The sequence below is a fragment of the Nicotiana tabacum genome, chromosome 24 (genome assembly GCF_000715075.1).
Source record: "Nicotiana tabacum cultivar K326 chromosome 24, ASM71507v2, whole genome shotgun sequence".
NCBI classification, from domain to species: domain Eukaryota; kingdom Viridiplantae; phylum Streptophyta; class Magnoliopsida; order Solanales; family Solanaceae; genus Nicotiana; species Nicotiana tabacum.
In genome coordinates this window covers 47,775,852-47,787,255 of record NC_134103.1, presented here as the reverse complement: position 1 = coordinate 47,787,255, position 11,404 = coordinate 47,775,852, and the positions used below count along the sequence as shown (strand labels likewise).

The 11,404-nt window shown below is 38.6% G+C and overlaps 1 protein-coding gene across 2 annotated transcripts; it reads right to left on the bottom strand.

Moving 5' to 3' along the window:
• Positions 1-406: 406 nt before the first annotated feature.
• On the bottom strand, positions 407-10,963 carry LOC107822335 (uncharacterized protein At3g49055-like). 2 transcript variants are annotated; one of them, XM_016648862.2, is made up of 5 exons: positions 9,156-10,963; positions 9,005-9,081; positions 8,692-8,803; positions 8,425-8,541; positions 407-980 (listed from the first exon to the last, which is right to left on the bottom strand). In XM_016648862.2, the coding sequence occupies exons 1-5, from the start codon at positions 10,551-10,553 to the stop codon at positions 627-629; spliced, it is 2,058 nt and encodes a 685-aa protein (XP_016504348.1). In that variant the 5' UTR covers positions 10,554-10,963; the 3' UTR covers positions 407-626. The 2 variants fall into 2 exon arrangements, with proteins under 2 accessions (XP_016504348.1, XP_075103175.1); XM_075247074.1 differs by having other exon boundaries at positions 8,457-8,541.
• Between the last annotated feature and the right edge of the window lie 441 nt (positions 10,964-11,404).

The window sequence follows — 11,404 nt, the reverse complement described above, 5'->3', positions numbered from 1 at the left end:
TGGAGCTACCTTTACTTTTATTTGAGACCTTCTACTCCTTTTCTATCGAAAGATTAAAAAACAAATCCATCGATGAAATCTCTTGAAAAATTTCTGTTTATACTGCAATGTTAGAAATGGGTCAATATTTATGCATTCTAAATTTTTTCTCCTTTAGACATGCTACCTTTTTTTCTTGATCAAGAAAGATTACAGACAATACCTTACCAGCCAAAAAGAAAGAAGAGTTTTGAACTAAGCATGTTAGTTCAAAAACTTAGAATTTTGGGCATTTCTGAACGGGGTGTTATTGAGGCCAAGAAAAAAAATACCAATCCTTGATGCCCATGAACTACGAAAAGACATGACTAAGACAGGCTTCCTCTGAACAGAGCCAGTGTAACTTGTGTACAATCCAAAAGGCTCGTTTTACTTTGAACAATTAATGTCCTATATCATTTATCTGATTATTTTTCTTACAAGTATCACAATAAATATACAGCAGGTGGAAATTTGAAAGAAAAAAAAAAAAGAAAAAGCAGAAGAAATAATAAAAATGAATTACAAGAAGAGAACAAGAGAAAAGAACAAAATACTGGGAGTTCAAAGAAAATACTATTATCAAAAGTAAGAGAAGAGTGAGGCGGTCAAAGAAGGGGTTCGGAAAGTTCCATTTCATTGGCACTCTCTTGTAGTGTCTCTACACGTCTCGTACCTACCAAATCTAAGCCAAGCCATTGCCATGGCCAGCATATGTATCTTGGCCTGTTTAGAGCAGTTCTGGATGTTTCCCTGCCATCTAGCTCTTCCAGCTGACGAGTGAGCTCTTCCACTTTATCCCTCAGCCTCGATGCTCTTAAATCTGCCAGTCTCAATGATTTCTCAGCTGCATCTCTTGCAGCCATGGCTGCATCAGCTGTTTCTTCTTTGAATTTGAGTTTCTTCTCAGACTCTAGTACGGCCTCCTTCGCTGCCTCAAGCTCCTGGCGTACAGCCGACAACTGCAAGAACCATCGAAAAAAAATAGTCGATGAGGCAGTAACCGGAATGGCAGAACATGCAGCAGTTTATTTACAAGAAATTGCTGGAGAATTGGAAAAAAAAACATAGGCATACTGCTCGCTTTTGTATTCTACTAATAAATTATAAAGTATGAAATCAGAACCCCATTAATGTTAAATTATTTGGTTGATAGGTTATTATAGAGTTCTCAATATCTCTAAACCACGATCCATGGACAATTTCATAAACTGAGATGTATTCCTATTTGCATAGGGGACAAATGGTCAATGGTGCAAAACCCAATTGTCCATTCATTTCGATAAAGAGTTATCCTGTTGATTAAGAAATAAAATGTGATATTGTCCACTTCCATGGCTGCACTGTTTCTAGTAGAAGAACATCTAAGTGCATGACTCCAATATAAAGTGCTGTTCTGAGCTTTAGTAGAATCTGATTCTCTCCGATAACGGCTATAAAATTCGCTTTGACATTTGAGGTTCAAAGAATTACATAAAACCTGCATTACAAATTGACATAAAGAGAGATTTCTCCTGTGTCTATGGTGAGTGATGCTTGGTCATTGATATTGTTTAAGTTATCTTGTTAATTAAGTAAATAAATGTGACATTGTCTGTGCAATGCTCGGTATGCATTATTTTTCAAGTAGAATCAGACATCCAAGTGTCTTACCCAGTGTAAAAGTGCTTTCTTGAGCTTTACTAGATTGTAGATTCTGATTTTTCAAAATAGCGACCCAAAAATTTGGTATTACATTTGAGAGCTAAAGCTGGAATAAAGGCAATAACTTCTGGACGTTAAACTCTGACCTTGCATCTTAGCTTAATGTATGTATGTAACAAGGCATAGTTAATTGCAACCCAGTGAATAGTATCAAACACCCAAGTTGCAGTTCTTCTGAAACGGCATGCCAAAGTTCATACCCCTTAGCAAGCTTTCATACATCCATACATCACATCATGAATCGCTACTACTATCTTGATACATAGGACACCCTAGTCTTCATATCGAGCACTCTACTCACTCTAATTCTCTTCCACTCTTTGTAGCCATAGTTGCTATGATATTATAACCCAACCGGTCGTTTTGAGTTCTAGAACCGCGTTTCCTTATTTGAGACTTCTCATAGGTTCATTTGGTGATTTATGACTAGCAGGTGCGGGTAGCACGGTCCCGAAGCGTTCGGAAGCGTTTTGGGAGACTTGAACTTGAATTGGAAGCCTAAAGTGCTTAGATTTGACCAAAGTCAACATTTTGAATAAACGAGCTTAGATTTATGGTTTGAAGGTTCCAATAGGTTCAAATGATTTTGTACTTATACGTATGTTAGGATTAGGACCCAAGGGGCTTGGGTGCATTTCGGCAAAAGTTTAAGATTCTTAACTTGATTTGAGTTGTCGATTTGATTTATAGCGCTCCGCTTTGTGTTTGGAGCCTTTGGATAAGTTTATATAGAGTATTTGGACTTGTTGGGATGATTTGAAAGGGTCTCCGACACTCGGGTGAGTTTCGGGGTGTTTTGGGAAGGTTTTTAAGACAAAAACCAGCAATAAAATTGCAGCAGCACCCATTTCAGTCATTTTCTGTAATTTCAGCCACTTTTCAGTCATGATGACTTTGGATATTGTAGACGGATTAGAGTTGAGGAGGTCGAGGGAACTATGCGTAAGATGAGCAGGGGAAAAGCTACCGGACCAGATGAAATTCCGGTGGAGTTTTGGAAGAGTGTGGGCAGGGAGGGCTTGGAGTGGCTCACTAGATTATTTAATGTCATTTTTAGGACGAAAAAGATGTCCGATGAATGGAGGTGGAGTAGGATGGTTCCTGTGTACAAGAACAAGGGTGATATCCAAAACTGCAACGACTATCGGGGTATCAAGCTGCTTAGCCATACTATGAAAATCTGGGAGAGGGTGGTGGAGCTGAGGGTGAGGAGGAGAGTGTCTATTTCCGAGAACCAATTCGGGTTTATGCTGGGGCGCTCGACTACGGAAGCCATTCACTTTGTTAGGAGATTGATGGAGCAGTATAGGGAGAGGAAAAAGGGACTTGCATATGATTTTCAACGACTTAGAAAAGGCTTACGATAAAGTCCCGAGGGAGGTCCTGCGGAGATGTCTAGAGGCTAGAGGTGTACCTGTTGCTTACTTAGGGCGATTAAGAACATGTATGAGGGAGTTAGGACCAGGGTGAGGACAGTAGGAGGGAATTCAAATCACTTTCCAGTCATGATGGGGTTGCACCAACGGTCGGCTCTTAGCCTTTTTTTGTTTGCCCTGGCGACAGACGAATTGACGCTAGGTGCCGTGGTGCATGTCATTTGCAGATGACATAGTATTGATTGATCAGGCGCGAGATGGCGTTAACGCGAGGTTAGAAATGTGGAGACAGACCCTGGAGTCTAAAGGTTTCACGTTGAGTAGGACTAAGTCGGAATACCTGGAATGTAAGTTCAGTGGGATGACTCACGAAGTGGAAGGGGAGGTGAGGCTAGATTCACAAGTCATCCCTAGGAGAGAAGGTTTTAAGTACCTTGGGTCCATTATACAGGGGGGTGGAGAGATCGACGAAGATGTCAGGGGCGGAATGGATGAAATGGAGACTTGCTTCTGGTGTCTTGTGTGATATGAAGGTCCCAGCAAAACTCAAAGGTAAGTTTTGCAGAGCGGTAGTCAGGCCGACTATGTAGTATGGGGCTGAATGTTAGCCAGTCAAGAGCTCCCATGTCCAGAAGATGAAAGTAGCAGAGATGAGGATATTGAGATGGGTGTGCGGGCACACAAGGTTAGATATGATTAGGAATGAAGTTATTCGAGACAAGGTGGGTGTGGCCCCAATTGAGGACAAGATGCGGGAAGCGAGGCTTAGATGGTTTGGACATGTGAGGAGGCGGAGCACAGACGCTCCGGTAGGTGCGCGTCAGGAGGTGTGAGAGGTTGACATTGGAAGGCCTAAGGAGAGGTAGAGGCAGGCCGAAAAAGAATTGGGGTGAGGTGATTAGACAAGACATGGCACAGCTTCAGCTGACCAAGGATATGACCCTTGATGAAGGTGTGAAGGTCGAAGATTAGGGTAGTAGGATAATTAGTTTAGTGTTCTCCCTGTCATACCGGTAGTATTAGCACGTACTACTTTAGTATTCTGTTGGCATTAGATTTCTATGACTACCTGTCATTTCTTTCATTGCGGTCTCCTGATTATTTGGTTGTTATTTATGCTGCTTTTACATCGCTTTTCACTATTGCGGTTTTTGTTTTTCTCTTCTTTAATGTGGTGCGTATGCTTCTCTGAGCTCAGGGTTTATTGGAAACATAGTCTCTATCTCCACAAGGTAGGGGTAAGGCTGCGTACACACTATCCTCCCCAGACCCCACTATGTGGGATTATACTGGGTTTGTTGTTGTTGCTTTCAGCACTTGTAAATAACCTCATTTCATACTTAGAATTCATTTCACCATTATGGGAGCTAAGGAGCTCGGATTGAGGTGATTTTGAGGGGATTTTCATCTACCTCATTAGGGTAAGTAATTCTAACTTGCATCTATGATTATCAAATGAATCTATTTTCGATTTTGCCTTAGAATCAAGGATTTCAGGGAGGGAAAAAGGGATTTTGAACCAAAATTTTGAAAAGTGAATTTTGAGGTTTTGAACACCGATTTGGACTCAAATTTGAAAATAAATTATATATTTGGACTCGGGAGGCTATAGGTCACCGGATTTGGTTTTGATCTTGGGTTTTGACCATGTGGGCTCGGGTAGATTTTTTGTTGACTTTTGAGATTCTGATAAAGATTGAGTCTTTTTCATATGTGATTGATTCTTATAGCCTTATTTGACCTCGTTAAGTATTATTTGGCTAGATTTTAGACGTTTGGACGCCATAGAGAAAGGAAAGGCGCTTTTGACTTGAAGCTTATTTCGGAGAAGGTAAGTATCTTAGCTAACCTTGACTTGAGGAAAGTTTTCCAAAAAATGGACTTATATACTACATGCTATATGTTGGGGGTGACATATATAAGAGGTGACGAGCGTATATACTCATACCGATGTTGTACTATGTTTGGGGAAGATTTTAGGCTTCTTTAAGCTTTGTTTTGATCATGTTCTACTTGTGACGTGCTTTACTTGTTTGTATGACTACGTGAGCATCTTATTCATGCTAGAGATAGGTTCATGTATATTGGACTATATGAGTTACTTGTTAGTCATACATTGATCATTATTATTCTTTGAGTCATGACTACATGTGCATCATCACATACTAGTTTAACATGATAGGATATTGTATGTCATAACTAGTTGTTGTACGACCATTTAAGCATCTTATTCATGCTAGAATAATTTTATAGGCATCCTTCATATGCTAATTTAATATTATGGATTTCATGTACTGGATTTAGATCGTAGAACTGTGTAGTCATACACTCTTTCATATATGCACTTTGTTAGCTTATATACTTGCTCTCATTACTTATTTGAGACTGTTGTGAGCCATTGAGTTGATTAAACGTGTGAATTTACGCTCCTGTTTTGAGGTATCAGTTAGGGCGTACGGATTCACGTTCCTGTTTTGAGATATCAGTTAAGGCCTTAGTTAGATTCACATTCCTTTTGAGATATCGATTAGGGCATGTCATATCACGCTCCTATAGGGTATATAGATTTACGTTCCCGATGTGTGTGGATATGGATCCATACCTCTAGAGTCACTGAACACCGAAATCACGCCTGCAGTGTGTGCGCAAGTTTAGGGACCAATAGATTTCCTATTTTGATTTTGATACCGGTTGATGAGTTTGAGCATAAAGGTGGAAGCTTTATTTTGTTTAAATGAATCCACTATGCCCATTCATGCATTTTTACATGTTGTGTTCATGCATATCATCTATATGTGCTTTTCGGTGCATTTTACACATGCATGAGGCTTGTTAGCAGGTTGTTGGACACTTGTGAAGTGTCGGTTTGATGTAAAGGTTGAGCCTTTATCGTACATCACTGATATTAGGCTCTTATTGATGCATCCTTTGTATGTGGATTTGATGCATTGGCATATGCTTTTGATCATATTATCTGAGAAAGCATGCTTATTATATGCTACTTTGATTGTAGACCTTCTTATTTATATTTGATGTTCCTTGTTTGTTTCTCTATTATTGTGAGCTGCACATGTTATGGAAAGTGAGCATCTTTTATCAAAACCTCGCCACTATTTCGTTGAGGTTAGACTTGATACTTACTGAGTACACGTGGATTATTGTGCTCATGCTATACTTCTGCACATTTGTGTGCAAACTCTGTTCCTAGTACTAGCGAGACCCAGAAGATAGCATCATGCTAACACTTGGGGACTTCGTGGTGAGCTGCCTTGCTTGGATCCGCAACTTTTGGAGTCACCGCCTCTCTTATCTATTTTTGTCCTTTATTTCAGACAGTTATATTTTGAGAATGTTGTAGTTTTCCATCTTTAGTCGCTCATGACTTGTATTACCAGTCCTTGAGGATTGTATTTGGAGTATTCCGCACTAATGTATTATCAGATTTAGACTTATGTTATGATCTTATCCATGTTTAGACTTGTTTATGTCTCTATGGTATTCGGATTATTTGGTTATGCTTGTTGGTTCGCCTAGCAGTTTGGGTTAGGTGTCATAACAACCTTGGTGAGACTATGGATCATGACAAATATTCATATTTTAAACTATTTTTAGACCTTCATATTCAACTGTAGAGAGACAGAGAGTATATCATAAAAATATAAAACAGCACTCACATACTTGTTTGCTTAAGCATGTTGCTCTAGCAAAGGGCAATGCTCTTCTATTTTATTTCAGTTAATTTTTTGAGACAGGCGATGACAACGCTCTTCTATTTCTGTAGCGGACTTCTATTTCTTCTGGGTTTTTTTCCAGATCTATTATTCCTTCCTTCTTTGATAAGTAACACTATATAACAGGAAAAATCACAAGTATCTCTTGTCAGAAGAGAGAACTCATTGGGTATGGCATTCTTTTTCCCAGATGTATTGTTCTGATCGTCTGGCCTTTCTAAAGGAACAAACTCTTGACCGGGAGAATAAAAAGAAACCTGACAGCAAAGGGATCTCAATTATCTAAGGAAATTCTATCTCTCAAGAGAGCCAGCAGACATATCACACCAGAATCCAAATCAATCAATCAATCAATCTACTTGACCTCAAAGCCCAACTAGTTGGGCCTGTTTGTGGGAATCTTCTATATCCTTTCGGCTCTATACACATTCATTGAATAAATTGCTGGTTCCTAAAAGCATAGCTTACATAAGAGGGTCGAGCCCACTACACATGGTAGGTTCTTGTGTGCTTTTACATGCTTTTGCCAACTTTCTTGATAATATGAAATTCCACCTCTCTTTCCTTTTTATATCACAATGTACTTCCTCCTGCTAGCAACAAAAAATTACTCAAGACTTTGGAGTTGATTTTTTTTTTTTTTGAAACAGAACTTTGAAATTGAATATCTCTTTTTGGCTTTCTTATCTTTAAATCTCATTCAAAATTGAGATAGATCGCAACGCAATTTGAGAACTTTTTTGACCCAAAGCTTTCTAAAATTACCTCTAGCATTAAATGTTTAGCTATAAGCTGTTAGAAGAGCAGTATCACTGTACTCTAGGCTAAGAGGCACACTCTCAAATCCCGAAGCCAAAATATCCATTTTACAACATTACATTGTCATCTTTACTTAATAGCAGGATAATATAGATTTGACACAGAATTTTGTTCCTCCACATGCCCCCAAGTAAAAATTAAGCATCAACATGCCTGACAAACTCACAAAAGGGAGATTCAGCGACTAAAAATTGAGAAACGCAAGCCAAGAACCACCTCTTCACACTGACAACCACCACCACCACCACACCCCCAAAAAAAACTCCTCCAAAATAAAAAGGGGGGGAGGGAAAGAGAAGAACATTACTAAAACAACTTTTAAGATCCATCTCTTTTCATGAAGTAGTAAATATCTTTTATCATTCCAAGACGTTTAATTTAAAGGCCAAACGAAACAAGGGTTACACTTCAAACCCATGAAAAGGTGTCTGGTTGGAAGAAAAATCTGCCCGAAGCAGATGATTTATCTTCTCTCTAAAATACAATAGTTAAAACAGAAGTTGAAAGACTTTGGCAGTACTGATGAAGTAACCAGTTTCAGCCTCACAAATAAGTCAGAAATTTGCTAACAGTTTCTTAGCAACTGAATAAACAACCACAACTGTGACAGCTTGTGTCTAGTGGAAAACAGAACAGCATAAAAACAGAAACCCCCAGCACGACAAAAGTTTTCCCGGACCAGTTTAATAGAGATCAGATTCCACTCGTTAGAAATGCATTTATGACTTTCACAATCATTAGTTAAATTACATTAAGAGCGTTTAGGCATCAATTACCTGTGCCTCACACTCTTGTTCAACAGCTTTACCTGCAGCAGCTTCTTGCTGTGCAGCGACTTTCCACCGTGTAATTTCTTCTTCAGCGGCAGTGATGTCCATCATAAGCCCTTCAACCTACAATGAGAAAGTTATTTGTAAGATAATAAGACATTGCATATGAGCTTTCCAGAATTCTCGTACACAAACCTCCACAAATGACATCAAACTCTATGAACCAAATACCAGTATCATGAAATAATATATTGAGATTTAGCAGAGCATTACATTTTCATTTGCCACCCTCTCCTTTTCTTCAAGTTCCTCCACGCGTTGCTTCCATTGACTGAGTTCCTTCACTTGAGTTTCCACATGTTCCTTCAATAAACTTGACTCTGCTCTTTGATTCAGCAAAGCAAAATGATAAAACAACAAAGTCAGGATAAGGATGGGCTAAGTCATACTCAAGTTTTTCTAGAGGAGAAAAAGAAGACGAAGGGGCCATGCATCAGATCCGCTTGCTCAAACCGAGTAGCATCACATAGTGAAGAAATGCGGCTCAAAAAACAGTTAACCCAATATAAGCTTGAACAGGAGGTACCTTAGTTCTTCCACAGTATGTTTTAGGTCAATGATCTCAACCTGAGACTGCCTAATTATATTTTCTAATGCACCAGCCTACATCAAGAACATCAATTAGTTAATAAAATAACAAGAAACTCTGAAACGAATTAGTACCAAAAAAGACTTACCAAAGCATATACTTCATCCTCTTCTGTATCCGCTGCATCCTTTTTATTATCAGAAGCAGGGATCTTGCCATCGCCAACACGATTATTGAACTTGTAATTTATCCCAGCTTCTCTCAATCCATTTTCCGCTATCTTAAACAATTCATTTGTTTTGGATGATAAATCCACTGAAATTCTCTTTGAAAGAGCACTTCTCAGTAAAGACCCAATTTGTTCTTTTTCTTTTACTAACTGAGAAACTGACTCATTTAGGTTTTTCACTTCACGACTCCTCTCCTCTAGCAAATCCCTCGTTTTATGGACAACGAATTCACTCATTTCATATATAGATTCCAATCCCGCTAAAACTGCCCTTATATTCTCTTCCATGTCCATCTCTTGCGCAAGAAACAAGGATTCCGACAACTCAGATGCCTTCCTCGCATCAACAACCTTAACAGCATTATAAATCTGTCCGTGTATATTCCCAACATATTTCAGTTGCTCAGCAAGTAATGGTCTTTGCATTTCCAGCTTTGTTTCTGAACTGCTTAACCTACCCTCGTATTCACTCACCAAATCCCTCAATCCAACCACTTCACTCTCCAATGCATTTTGCTTCTCACACATCACTCCTTCCAACTCCGATAGTTTCTCATCCTTTTCACTTACAGATTTCTCTAAACTGTCGACAACTGAAGCTTTCTTCGCAACCTCCTCTCTCAAACCACTAATCTTTGCCTCTAACTCTGAAACTTCAATAGCAATTTCATAATTCCTATGTTCCATTTGTTCCCGTGCCTCGTTCCTTGACTTTGTTGTTGATTCAATATGTCTTAAAAGCTCCTCTACAATCTCATTCGTCCGTTTGATCACGCCATACGAGACAGCTGGCAATCCTGTGTATTTCTGTGACCTAGGTAATCCACCATCTACAAAATTCTTAAATTGACTAACTTTTCCAGATATTTTATCAATTCCACTAACTAACATTGAACCAGAAGTTTCCATCTCAGTTCTCATTGATTCTTTCGCTTTTTTCACTTCCTCTAACTGCTTAGCAAAATCATCTTTCTGCTTAATCGCTTCTTTTAGTTCATCCGTTACCTTCTCGACTGTTCTAGAAACTTCTTCCTTTTCCCGTAATGCTTCATCGCGTTGTCTCGAGTGCTCATCGCGCTTTTTGATTGCTTCATGAGCGAGAACTCTCAATCTGTTAAACGAAACTTGCAATTCCGATTTAGAATTCTCTGCGGCTAATCGAGCTTGCCGCTCTCGATCCAGCTCCGCAAGAATCTCATGGAATTTCTCAATTGAGACATCTTCCGGTGGCGGAGAATTTATATCAATAGGTAGCGGATCATCCGCCTCGACGTCGCTCAGTACAGCGTCGTTGTCTTCCTCACCGGCGCTCGCCATGAATTAACCGCAAAATTTTACAATCTAAAACTTTGACATGACTAGTTACTTACAAATTGCTGCATCAATTCGATAATTCAAAATCCTCAAACCCTAGAATTAAGATAAAGCTGAAGTCAACTAAGTGCAAAACAAAAGGAAAGCGATCTCGAAGATATGGTGATCGCCGGAGATTACGTCGAAAGCAGTGGATTTGTATATTGTAAGGATAATCGGGGATTGATGATCGGCGAGATTTTAGTTCGGAGAAATTAAGTGCAGCAAATGAAAAGAATGAAACTTTGGGGGTTCAATTATGCCACCGACTAGTCTCTAGTTCTTGTTGGTTTTTTTTGTTTTTGTTTTTGTTTTTTTGATGTTGGGTTTTTAATTCAGTTTTATGTTTCCTGAAAACCGGAAGGAAAAAATGTGACTCGCGCACTTGTGTCTTTTGGCTTTTACGGCCGGAAAAGGAAGCTTCTTTTTTTTTTTTTTTTTTTTTTTGGGTAATAACGTGGTTGTGTAATTACTAAGATAGTAATTATACGCTCCGATAATTATATACTATCAGATTTAGTATACGTGTGTTGCACGTGAACTTTGCGTGTATTAATAAAATAATGTATAAATATAAAATAATATGAATTATTGTGTAATACTCATGTGAGTATATAAATATAAAATAATATAACTACGTTAGTATTTAGATATTTTCTCAAACGTAAATCATCTTTTAACCCAAAGTATTAACCAACATAATCTTTTATCCTAAAAAAATGAATTGGATGGTGAAAAGAATAAGACTTAAGCGGAAAATAATTCTTCCAAAATCCTATAAAAGTATCAAAAACAAAAGTAACAACAAACTAAAC